Here is a 13,612-nt window from a genome sequence, read left to right on the forward strand (position 1 = left end):
GGAATAAAATGCAAGTGCTACATTCAGGCTTTTAGCATCGGTTGATTAAATAAATGTGGCTTAGGCTGCTACATTCTTTTATAGTACCGAGCATAGCTTATTTACGGGACAAAGACAGGACAGTAGAGATTTGAATTAAGCACATACCTTTTTAATATAAAATGAAACATACTGGCACTGAAGAACTTGTGTGGTATCAGCAGGTATGGTAGTTATTCCTCAAAAAACAGACGCGTCCAGCAACTGCACCGAATAGAGTAGTTCCCACGGTCAATCAGCATTGGATTTTTATTGGCTGCAGGAGGGTTACGTAAACACCTCATGCATATTTAATTTATGAGGGCTTCAGGGAAGTGGTTCCTGGGCAGTTCTTTCATAGCAATTGAGAAAAAAAGGAAAAAAAAAACAAAGGGCGTTATTAGCAAATGTATAAAGCGCCTGTCTGTTCTCTACAGCTCTGCGAGACTGTTTCATGCTTTAAGATGGCTCACAGTACCGGAGCTGTAAGAACGGGCAATGAAAAAAATGATCAATATCGTGAATTAGGATACCTGAAGTGATATAACTGAGTGCTACAGTAAAAAGATGAGGGAAAATAGGACCTCGGAAATGAGAAAACAGCAAAAGCAGCACGTAGTGGTCCTTTAAAAGGTTAGTAGGACAAAAAGGTTTTTCATCAACATGCATTTCCCAAACAATAAGAGGTATGAAACTGTAATGTCTGACATTGAGTGTGATCCTCAGTGATTTACCAGAAAGTCAAACATTTTAGAAAGGACAAGGCAAAATATTAAAAAAAAAATCAGGGTCATTTTACAAAAAAAAAAAAAAAGACAGTTGAGGTGTGCAGAGAAAAAAATAAGTTTGCAATATGTGGAGTTTAGATTACATAAAAATGGGCATTGTGCTAAGTTCACAAGCATTCAGAGAAGGCTTGTAGCTCTATGATAAGTCTTGCCTAGGAATAATTTGCTTTGGAATCCAGCTTGATATATGTACATTTATCCAGAAACCTATTATACATGAGGCTGCTAGTTCTAACTTTATTTTGGATTCAAGTGTACACATGTTTGACAACCTTTTCAGTTTCATGCTCTTCTTTTTATTTGTTTTTTCTAGACATTTTTCTTCCTGTGGTGTTTTGATATCCAGGTCTGCTTGTCCAAAGGCTTCAACAGCAGTATTTCATTTCAGAAGACTCTTCTTTAACATTGCTGCACCACTGATAAACAAACGGAAGGAATATTCAGAGAGGAGAATAATTGGGTTTGTATTGCTGAACTAAATCTGTTTTGCTTTGAAGGAGGAGTTAAATTAAAATGTATTGATTGTAAATGATGTCCCATTGGTTTGATTCTGTTTGCATACACTGATAGTTGTAGTTTCAGGAACTGTATGCAGTTTTGTTTAAAAACATTTTTTTTTTAAGTTTCATTTAGGAAAACAGACTTTGCCTTTTGTGTACCAGATGTTGGGTAGTAACTGTTTTTCAATAATAAACGAAGCCAATAAAAATTGCAAAGAAAAAAAAAATATTTAGATCTCATTTTAAGAATATCGTTAATTGAGGCACAGTAGAAGATTAAGAAATTAATCCATTGCAGTATTTAGAGTCCATTAAAAACAGTTTGTTAATAAATGTTTGTTTCAGCTTGTTTATTATATGTGTTTGCTTGTCTGTTGGTAAACCCTTCACTTTGTACAGCATTATTGGAGAAAACTTGACAACACACTTTCTGGAGGAAGGAAGGAACCTGGTTGAAATGGACCATTAGGATATTTACTTGAGATTAACATGTCTGCAATTTATTTGAGTTTTTTTTTTTTTTTTTTTTTTTTTAAATTTGGATCCAGTCTTTGACTCATTCCTTGTCTTATGATCTGTGCTGTTTCTTCTGTTTGTTATGATTTCAAAACTTGGATTGATTGTAGTATTTCTGTAGGTATATTATGCCTGGCACTATAGGTTCATAGATTCATAGGTACTTACTAGATTATTGACCTGTGAGGATCTTAAGAAGCCTAGCCTTATATTTCCATGGTAGCTTTTTAGCTCTTGTTTTGTGTCTTAATAAACCTGAGTCTGGTAAAACAAGGATATGTTGGGATATTTACTTGTTAACACTATCCATCGGGGATATCTGTGCTAAATTGGGGGTAAATTTGCAGATTCCCATCTATTTATACAAGTTGCATTTGAACAGAGTAAGAGAAGAACTTTGTGTATAGTGGACAGTTCCATAGAAGGGACACTATAATATATACCAATTATAACTATTCTTCCATCATGTTATATTTATGTTGCAGAAGAGACTGAGATCCCTTGAATGGGTATTCAGGCTACCATTGGATTTGTAAATGTATAAGAGGTCTGGCAGGACAGGTTCAGTTGAGGCTGTATACTTGAGGCAGGGGTTGCCTCTTAATAGTCTGTAAGATACTGATAAAGGGGACAAGGCTTTATGTGCACAGTTGTATGATTTAGTCCTTTGCTTTTTATAGTGAGAAAGCATTGTAGTTTATTCCAGTTGTGATAAGTGTTTGGAAAGGTGCATACTGAAAGGGGCATTATATTCAATGACTGGCCTAATTAGAGCAGAGTTGAGTTGAATGATTACATCCCTGGTCCTGGAGGCCATACCTTTAAAAATAAATTGTGCAGTGAAAAAGGACCTCCTTACAATAGTATATACATCATGGTTTGTTGTCAACATAAGTTTCCAGATTCCTAACTATGAAATCAAGTTTCAAGGATGTGCTGTCAGTGTGATAGTTACAAGGAAAGTCTTGCTTGCAGAGAGGTACTGCAAGAGCTCTATTTAACTGCATTGATTTTTGGATTTTATGCATTTAAGGTTCGGATGTTTCCATTACTTTTTGATTTTGGTCTTAGTACAGTTTGTCATAGTTTAAATTTTGTTTTATTGCAAACGTTTTTTCTTGGAGTCTTAAAAGTATTAAAAAAGGCTAGGGTAAGGTAAGAAAAATTCCATCTGATGTTGTCGGTCGTCATTCTGTCCTCAAGTGAATTTGGATCCAATCCTTTGGATCTGACTCAGCCGTTGTTAAGTTTGCAGCCACCAAATCTCTCAAGCTTCTCCCTACCCACAGTGCAGCTACCACATTACCTCAGATCTCCTTTGCCACTTCTGTCTATTGGATGTGGTCTACCATCTCGCTCGATCTTTTTTTTTTGGATAAGTAAAAATCTCTCTGTTACTTCTTCAGATAGTTTCATTATTTGTCATTGATAATTGTATAATGTTTTTTTCTGCCCTTCTCCTATTTTCCAGATATACAGCTCCCTTTCCCTTACGACTTTTTCATAATTGTCTTGGATCTTTATCTCCGCCATTTTTGGTATTCCCTTACCCTTTCTTTCCCTCTTAGCTATTATAATTAGTGTGTTGTATTTGTAGTTTTCTATTGTTGCTGTTTTTTTTCGTATTTAGTACACTTGGATACTATCGTTAGTATCTCCCTTTCCCTTATGACTCCGTCATAGTTCTCTCTATGCCATTGATGTCCTTCAAGAATGCAACTGCAGTCCTGACATATGGGTTGTCCTGCCTCAGGCAGCCCCTTGGTCGGCCGGATTCCAAAGTCTGGGTCCGGCGTCGGCTGATGTCGCCTCTTCCCCGACGTCAGAGCGGCTGGGGTATAAAAGCATCAGCCGACGCCATCTTCTTCAGTCTTTCTTGCCGCGCAGTGCCCGAAGCAGAAGCAGTTCGCAAGTGCCGGTCGGCCTGCTTCTGTGTTTTCAGTTACCGAAGTCATCAAAAAGCTAAGTACCCCGTTGGGGAACCTTTTCTTGCCTCAGCCGATGTCAGATAAAACTGCAAAAGTTAATAATTGTTTGTCTTGTGGTAAACAAATACCTCATAAGGACTTCCATTCTTACTGCCTTCCCTGCCTGGGCCCAGACCACAACGTCTCGACCTGTGCTGCCTGTGCTTGCTTCAGTAAGTGCACACTCAGGCGCCGGGCAGATTTTGCTGAAGACTTTTTTGGGGAAAATTTCTCCTATATCATGCCATCGGAACAACCGACAACACATATTTCCAAAAAAAGGAAGGACCGGGACCGACATTCTCGGCCCGTGACTTCCACCGACCCCACGCCAAAGCCTACTGCGAGTGCATCGGTCTCTTCGGAGGCCGTAATTCAACCGCTCCAGACCGACAACACCGCTTTACCGCACACTTCGGTCCCGGAGGTTACCCCGGTGCCGGTTGTTGGTTTTACTCCTGAAACTGAAGCCCAGGAATTACCTGACACCATACCGGTGGATAAAGTTACTCCAGCACGTGGGGCAGCTAGGCCTCCGGTCTCTATGTCCATCAAGGCCTACACACGTGCTAAAGCTGCCAGCCAGGCTAAGGCTCACCCTCCTAAATCCTTTTCCCAGGGTTCCACTTCTGATAAACAGATCATGACTTTAGCTGCAGATCTAATTTCTTTAATCAGAGGCTCTCAGGCACATCCAGACAGAGGTTCTCAGCCGCCTGCACATAAAAGGCCTAGGGTTGAGCAGACAGATACCCTTTCCTCAGATGAAGCCTCTGGGGACTCAGACCATTCAGATTCCCAGGAAGAATCCTTCCAGGCCTACGATGATTCTGATGCTGATGAATCCATTCCCTCTGCCTCTCCTCCAGAGGATATTTCTTTCGGAGAAATTCTCCACTCCATGAGAGAGCATTTTCAGTGGCAGGGCCAGGATTTCTCTGACTCCAGGAAAAGGCTACGTACTTTCCTTAAGTTATCCCAGCACAGGCCTTTAGCTATTCCACCAGTGTTAGATGTATTGGATGATGTGTACTCAGACTCCAGTGCTTCCCCTGATTCTCTCCCTCCTGCTCCTGTCAAGCCAGACAGATATTACAGGGTTCCTGAAACTCATAAGCATCTCTTTAAGGCCCACTCTGTGGATCTAGAAACTAATTCTCAGGGGCCCAAAGGAGTGGCCACCTCCACGGCCAAAAACCCTTTGCCCACAGACAGGGAATCTAGGTCCTTGGAGAGATGGGGCAAAAAAGTTTATACCTCAACCACCCTTGCCATGAGGGCACTTAACTGTCTTTTTCATATGTTTCAGTATCAGGATTTCTTGATGGATGATTTGCAGAAAAAGTTAGCCGCTCCTGAGCCTTTAGATAGAAAGGCCTTGCAGGATTTGGTTCATAATACTCAGCAGGTTAGCAATCATTTTCTTCAGTGTGGTTATGATGCATTGGAAGCTTCATGTAGGGCAGCTATAACAGGGGCCGTCATACGTAGACATGCTTGGTTGAAAGAACAGGCATTGCCAGATCATGTTAAAGTAAAGCTCCTAGATGCACCTCTGGAAAAACAGAAGCTATTTGGTGCTAATGCACAGGATGTGTTGAAATCTGTTGAGGAAAAGGCTAAATCAGTACAAACAGTCAAAGATTTCCTCCAGGTTCAGCCACCGAGGTTCAGCAGGAATTGGCCTTCAAAGAATTGGTCCTTTCCAGACACTGACAAGTTCCAAAGGGGAAAAAACAGGCATGCTCGAGGTAGAGGGCAATACCGAGGCACCTACAGGGGCCGCCAATGGCAACCAACTAATCAGAGAAGTGGCGCAGGGACTTCTACTGCTCCACAGGGACACTCACAATGACTTGACTTTGACACCACCGACCAAGGCTCAAAGAGAAGCACCTTTAGGTGGAAAATTATCCTTATTTTCAAAGAATTGGCACGTTTTAACAAAGGACAAATGGATTCTGGACATAATAGACAAAGGTTACAGGTTCAACTTCCATACCTTACCAACAAGACAAGGCATGCCAAACCTGCCACAAAATCAAAGGGCAGAGGCACTCATACAAGTTTCAAACCTGTTACGGATCAAAGCAATAGAAAAGGTTCCTCCTCAGGAACAAGTTCTGGGATTATACTCAAGACTGTTCCTTGTTCCAAGAAAAGAAAAGCAATGGAGACCTATACTGGACTTGTCCGCTCTAAACACTTTTCTCATTGTGCCAAAATTCAAAATGCTGACGTTACAGAAACTTCTTCCCATGCTGGGCAAGGGGTCTTGGCTGGTTACTCTGGACCTCAAGGAGGCATACCTGCATGTCCCAATCAGACAGAGTTGCAGAAGATACCTCAGATTTCTTGCAGGGTCAGAGCATTATCAATTGTCAGCATTGCCGTTTGGCTTATCTACTGCGCCCAGAGTATTCACGAAATGCCTGGCATGAGTAATTGCACATTGCAGACTCCAGGGGATACAAATATACCCTTACCTGGACGACTGCCTTATACAAGCGGACAGCAAACAAGCCTTGATAAGAAACTTGGACTATGTCATACACTTACTACAGGCTTTGGGATACACAGTCAACATTCAAAAATCAAGACTACTGCCATCCCAACAAATAATTTTTCTAGGAGCCAAACTGGACGCAAACTCACAAATGGCTTTCCTCACAGAAGAAAAACAAGAGCAATTACCAGATTACTTCAAAAGCCTAGCAAAGCTCACCCAGATGACTGCAAGGAAAATCCTGCAGGCCCTGGGTTTCATGGCATCTTGCATTCTTCTGATTCCACTGGCAAGACTACACATGAGAAAACTACAATGGTACCTAAAAAGTTTATGGTCTCAACACAGCCACAACTTAGAAGAAATTATACCACTCATTCCATGTCTTCAAAAGGAATTTTTGTGGTGGGCACAAGCAAGTCAATTAAACAAAGGCATGTCTTTCAACAAACTTCAAGCAATTCAAACCATTACAACAGACGCCTCAGATCATGGATGGGGGGGCGCACATGGAGGGCAGATGCATGCAAGGGCAATGGGCTCCCCGGGAAATGCATCTGCACATAAATCAAAAAGAGATGTTGGCAGTGATTCATGCAATCGAGGCCTTCGGAAAATTTCTTCAGCAAGGTCATCTGCTAATAAAGACAGACAACACCACTGTCATGTGGTACATAAACAAACAGGGAGGCACTCATTCTTACCCCCTCTGCAGACTAACAATGACTCTTTGGGAAAAGGCCCTGAAACTGAACTTACATTTGCAATCCCAGTTTGTTCCAGGCAAGGACAGTGTTCTGGTGGACTGTCTAAGCAGAAACATTTTGGACCCGCACGAATGGATGCTGCATCCAGGCATTTTTTCACAAATAACTCATGCATGGGGAAGGCCGGACATAGATCTCTTTGCCTCTCACCTCAATCATCATCTGAAGAAGTTCTGTTCGAGGACACACCATCCTCAAGCCTGGAGAATGGATGCTCTCTCCTTCAGCCGGAATTCTCTGACAATCTATGCATTCCCACCTCTACCATTACTGACCAAGGTGTTACTGAAGATCAAAGCAGAACAACCGAAAGGTATTTTGATAGCTCCAGACTGGCCAAGGCAGCACTGGTATCCATTACTAAGGAGCATATCTCGCACCAAGCCGTGACCCCTGCCTCAATGGCCTCTGCTTCTAACTCAGCACAAATACAGGACTGTTCATCCCATCCTGCAAACATTGCAGCTGACAGCTTGGAGGGTCCCATGACTTCTACCCATATCTCTCTCTCCAAAAAAAGTTCAAGAGATCTTACTGGAAGCACGCAGACCTTCCACCAGAAAAACTTATTCAGCCAAATGGAAGAGATTCATCACCTGGAATGCCAACAAGGGTCAGGATGCATCAGTAATAAGCATGCCACAGATACTAGAATACATAGCAGAAATGCTTCATAGTGGCCTTTCATATTCTTCCATAAAAATACACGCTTCAGCAATCTCAGAAAAATACAACTGTGATCCACCTGTGTTTTCACATCCTTTGCTAAGACAGTTTCTAAGAGGGATAAAGAATATCAAACCTCCCAGGAAACCACCAGTGCCTGCATGGGACCTCAACTTCATCTTGGAAAAATTAACTCTTCCTCCTTTTGAGCCAGCAGCATCTTCAGAAATGCAATGTCTCTCCTGGAAAACAGTTTTCCTGTTGGCAGTTACCTCAGCAAGAAGAGTCTCGGAGATGCAGGCCCTCATGGCAGTACCTCCATTCCTCATTTTTCATCAGGACAGAGTTTCTTTAAGAACCAATCCTTCATTCATGCCAAAAGTGATATCCAGGGTGTCTCTAAATCAAGCAATTCACCTGCCTACTTTCTTTCCCAATCCTCAAAATAAAGGAGAAAAGCTGCTGCACACTTTGGACATACACAGACAATTACGCTACTACTTGGACAGAACAAAGGCCAACAGAAAGTCTGACCAACTATTTGTAGCTTATGCTGCTGGAGTGCAAGGAAAGGCAATTTTCAAACAAACAATTTCAAAATGGATTGGACACTGCATCAGATTCTGTTACTCTTTCCATGGAAAAGGTGTGCCAGCCAATATCAGGCCACACTCCACCAGAGCTATAGCCACCTCCACAGCCTTTCTAAGAGGGGTGGCTACAAAGGACATTCTAGAAGCTGCTACATGGAGCTCCGTGCATACATTTTCCAAACACTACAACCTGCCTTTATACTCCAGATCCCGAGCAGGCTTTGCTTCGGCAGTCCTGCAGGGCATTTAGCTACACCATCTTTTTCTTAGATCCTACCACCCCCAGCTTGGCTTTGGTATTCAACCCATATGTCAGGACTGCAGTTGTATTCTTGAAGGACATAGTACAGTTTTGTAACTACCATAAATGTAGATGTCCGATAGATATGCAAACTGCAGTCAGGTTTACCCTCCCTCCTACCCCTCTGTAATTTACTTTTTTGGGTCCACTACCCCTTTTCCAACTTAGCTGGGGATAGCTTTTATGGTGTATCTGTTTATTACTATTGTGCATGTCTGGAATTTTATCCATTCTCTAAATTTAGCCTTCCTTGGAGGGCACCTGGCATCTGGGGCAAGAAACACTGAAGAAGATGGCGTCGGCTGATGCTTTTATACCCCAGCCGCTCTGACGTCGGGGAAGAGGCGACATCAGCCGACGCCGGACCCAGACTTTGGAATCCGGCCGACCGAGGGGCTGCCTGAGGCAGGACAACCCATATGTCAGGACTGCAGTTGCATATCTATCGGACATTTACATTTATGGTAGGTACAAAACTGTACTTTATCTTTCCTACCAAAGTTTTTGCTAGATATTATTAGTTGTTGTCTTTCAGCTTTTCCTGGTTAGACTCCCGATTGACAGTAGATTTTCATGAATGCCGAGGTGCCAGCTCGACGTTCAACCTTCAGCGATGGCACGCCCATTTACGCATGTCTTTCAAACGCCCACCCAACTGTGGGGAGGACATGCAGACTCCACACAGAAGGCACTCCCCGCACTCCAGCCGAGAATCTAACGGGAGAACCTCTTGTTGTGAGGCAACAACACTACCACTTCACCACCGCGGCAGTATTTGCTAGATATTATTAGTATTGTCTTGTATTTCCAGTTTTACTGTTATTGCTATTGTCACTGACTAGATATTGTATCACGGCTGACAAACCTGCAGGTTTTAAAAAGTGTTCAAAGTGCGGGCATAAACTGCCACTTTCACATGCCCACACTCTGTGTGTACTGTTTGGGCCCTCTGCATTTGCAAGAGGATTGTTGTGTTGCCATGGATTTAACCCTCAAGCTCTCTCTTTGTGTAAAAATAAGCTAATTTTGAAAGGCTTCATCCCATCTTCCTTTGGAGAAGCAATATCCCAGTCTCCCAAGTCCTTCTACTTCGTCAGAATCCTCTTCAAACTTTTCTCTGAAGAGAAGTTCAAAAGAACCAGTCTCAAACCCCAGATCAGAAAAAGTTAAAAGTGCAGGATCCGATTACTTTTTCTGATCCCACGAGGTCAAAGCAAAATGTTACAGATCAGATATTGGCCTGGTCGGATCAGAAGACTTCAAAGCCATCGGATCATACCTTATCGGATCAGACTCTAACAGAACTCTTGGAGACACTCTTTTGCCCTCGAACCAGATACTCTTTGTCTGTGGATCCAGTTCCTGACAAACTTCCATCACCATTTTTACAGAGACCAGCATCTCCATCCATTTACTCTATTCATTCCTCTAGAAGCTTCACTGAAGATGTAGAGAGAGTGGAGACAAAGATCCTCTTGGCACAGGGGGTAGATTGGTTTTCCTTCGTCGCCTACCCCTTTGGGTCAAGTTACCAGAACTTTCACCCACCCCCCCTGCAAATTCCTCCTGTAACACCGTCTGTTATTTTAGAGTAACAGGATCCTAGCTGTCTGGATCCGAAAGTCTCAGATCCGAGGATCTCTGTATCCTCAGATCTGACGTTGTAATTGAAACCTGCAGTCCTTTCTGATCCAAAGAGTTCTTGGAGTCAAAGCGTGCCTGTTGGATCTGAGGTGTAGCATTCATCTCTGAAATTTTCAAAGCTGTCTATGCTCCTAAGAGACTTGACATTGGATAGTTTGGCTCTGGCTTCCACCTCGGGGGTATTGCTGATGGAGTGGAGAGGAGTGATGATTCAGAAACCTATTTTCTCAGATCAGAGCCCCTGTGTAGCTTCTTTGAACTCTGCCTTTGAGGTTGGGAAGAGTGCTGTATGCCACGGCAGACAGAACTATTGCCCTCAGACCAGATGCTCTCTGCCCGTGGATCAAATTCCTGGCAAACTTCCATCACCATTTTTAAAGAGACCAGCATCTCCTTCCATTTACTCCATTCATTACTCTAGAATTTTCACAAAAGAAGATGTGGGGAGAGTGGTGAGAAAGATCCTCTCGGCACAGGGGCAGATTGGATTTCCTTCAGTGCCTACCCCTCTGGGTCGGGTTACCCGACCTTCCACCCCTCTTGCAAATTCCTCTTCTAACACCTTCTGTTATTTTAGAGTTACAGGATCCTAGCCGTCCGGATCCGTCAGTCTCAGATCCTAGGATCTCCTTATCCTCAGATCCGACATTGTCTCTGAGAACTCCAATCCTTTTGGAAGTGGAGAGCTCTCAGATCTGAGGTGCGGCATTAGACTGCAAAATTTTTGGAGCCGTCTATGCTCCTCAGTTAGGCTCTGGCTTCCACCTCAGGGGTATTGCCGACAGAGCGGAGGGGAGTGATTCAGAAACTTATTTTCTCAGATTGGAGCCCCTCTCTAGTTCCTTCAGGCTCTGCCTTTGAGGCTGCGAAGAGTGTTCTCTGCCTCGGCAGACCTGACGACGGAGCCTTCCCCCTCAGATCCTTGATATTCTACCATAATACCATAGCGTCAAGAGCATCGCCACCTTTCTCCACAGGGGCATTCAGTATCGAAGCCTCAGGCTTCCTCTCAGGGAATTTTAATTTGATTTTCTCTTCCAAGACTTCCCCAGAGCATCTTACTGAGGAAGTTCCCAGGAAGATGACTTGCAAGAGGAAGCACCTAGACTCCTCACAGGAGTCCATCACCGAAGACACAGATTTTGATGAGGGCAAAGGATCCCCACAGTCACCTCCTGAAGATGTCCCCTTTAGAGACATTGTAGAAATACTTAGAGAGGTGGCTGGACTCCCTCTAACCCTGTGCCGGAGGAATCTGTTCTCCTAAATACTTTCGGTGCCAGACCATCTACCTCTTGGGTGACTCCCCCACCAAAGAGCTTGTTGACATGATCTGTTGGCAGGCTTGGAAGAAACCTGACTGCATGAAACCCATACTCAGAGACTGGACAGGCTAAAGCCATGGTTGTTGCAGTGGCCACAAAGAGGGAACTACCCGATAAGAGTTCCACTGTCCATCTCCCCAACAGGGTGTTAAGGGTGACAGGCAGATTGGGAAAGCATGTCTTTGCTTCAGCTACCTTTGCTTTATGGTCACTGAACTATTTGGCACACTTTGTTCGACTTCAGAAAGATTTGACTAAGGAATTATCAAATACTTTCATGGGAGCCATTTCTGAAGAGGTTCAAGGTTCAGTAACCTCTCAGTTGGCAACCCTACAGTCCGTATCCAGTAGTTGTATGAGGTTAGTTTCCAGCATAGCAGAAGGGACCTCAAGAACAGCAGGTTCAGGCATTTCCCTTAGGAGGCATGCCTGGATGCACTTGTGTGATTTTGCGGAACCACTTAAGTCCAATTTCGTCAATGCCCCCTTTGATGGAACTACTCTACTCTTTTTGGCCCTAAAGTAAAGGAAACACTGTCCAGGTGTGAGAAGGATTGGAAGACCTTGTCTGCCGTGGGCATACATTTTTTTGCCCCCCCCTCCAAAGATCCTACTCCTGGAATTAGCAGATTGGCTGGAAAATGAGGTTCAAAAAGTCCCAAGGTATTTTCCAAGACACAGAAGGAGGAGGTTCCTCCAGGGGTGGGGGGGGGGGCTTTAATGGACGTTGTTGCCCTCATGGCAGAGGTGGCCCAGAAAACCAGGGTTCACAAGAATCCTTCTTTGACAAACCCGGCCAGCGCTCCTGAATGGAGGCCTGCCTGACCACCTCTGGCAGTCAGGGGATGATTGATTATCCCTGCACCAGAGAGCCTGGCTAGACTTAACAAAATATACTTGAGTGCAGAGGATTATATCTAGGGGTTACATATCATTTTCCCTACCACCACCAATTCCAAGAAAAATCCCTGATGTTCCACCCAGTCAGAGGGATCAAGCAGCAATTCAGATCCAGAAGATGCTAGGTAAAAAAGATTCATCCAAGAGGTCCCACCAGACCAAATAGGATCACAATAGGACTCACTCAAGCTGCTTTTTAGTGCCAAAGAAAACAGGGGACTTGAGACCAATTTTGGATCTCCCAAATCTAAACAAATCTGTTCGAGCCAAGTTCCGGATGGTCACAGTTCAGTCCATTCTCCCCTTTCTGGGCAAGGACGACTGGATGTGCTCAGTAGATCTTCAGTATGCCTATTATCACATAAAAATGAACAGGCAGTCCAGAAAGTCCCTACGCTTCTGGCTGGGAGCCAGTCATTACTGGCCTTTGGATTCACAGCAGCCCCATCAAATGCATGACAGTAGTAGCAGCTTACTGCAAACTGCAGGGATTCCAGGTGTTTCCCTACCTGGACGACTGGCTCATTACCGCTCCGACCAGGCATCAACTCGTACGCGCAAGGGATCAGATTCTCCACACTTGTACTCTCCTAGGAATAACTATAAACTACAGCAAATCGCAACTTCAGCCAACTCAGACATTGGAATTTATTGGATAACGTCTCAACATAAAGTCTGCCATTGCTTCCCTTCCACCACACAGAGTTCAAACAATAAGGTCACAGGTTAAGAAGGTTGTAAAGAGCACCTCAGTTTCAGCCTGTACAGTACAGTACTCTGTATTCTAGGCCTCACGACGGTGGCAATAATGTTAGTTCCGTTAACCAGATTTTACATGCGGAACCTTCAGTGGATGCGGACTACTCAGTGGTCAATCCTTCATCAATCCAGTGTCGTATTGAATAAGAATTACCAATACTTGCAAAAAGATATCTGAATTGGTAGATTAATCCGACCAAATACTTCATGGCCGTCTCTTCATCCCCCAACAGCCCAAGGCCATAGTGACAACGTATACTTCCCAGATAGAGTGGTGGAGCATTATCTGTGGAAGACAGTCCAGGGTACTTGGTCCTCAGAAGCTGCCAGTTTGTACATAAATGTTGTAGAGATGAGAGCAG

The 13,612-nt window shown here is 43.7% G+C and overlaps 1 protein-coding gene across 1 annotated transcript in view; it reads left to right on the plus strand.

The window, feature by feature from the left end:
- Window positions 1-13,612, plus strand: part of COQ10B (coenzyme Q10B) — an 860,158-nt gene that overhangs the window by 76,498 nt on the left and 770,048 nt on the right. Inside the window, exon 2 of the mRNA XM_044060303.1 lies at window positions 1,120-1,266. Within this exon, the coding sequence (XP_043916238.1) occupies window positions 1,120-1,266 (147 nt within the window). The remainder of the gene's footprint in view (window positions 1-1,119; window positions 1,267-13,612) is intronic.

The sequence above is a fragment of the Protopterus annectens genome, chromosome 2.part0 (genome assembly GCF_019279795.1).
Source record: "Protopterus annectens isolate FY-2018-M chromosome 2.part0, PAN1.0, whole genome shotgun sequence".
Classification (NCBI taxonomy): domain Eukaryota; kingdom Metazoa; phylum Chordata; order Ceratodontiformes; family Protopteridae; genus Protopterus; species Protopterus annectens.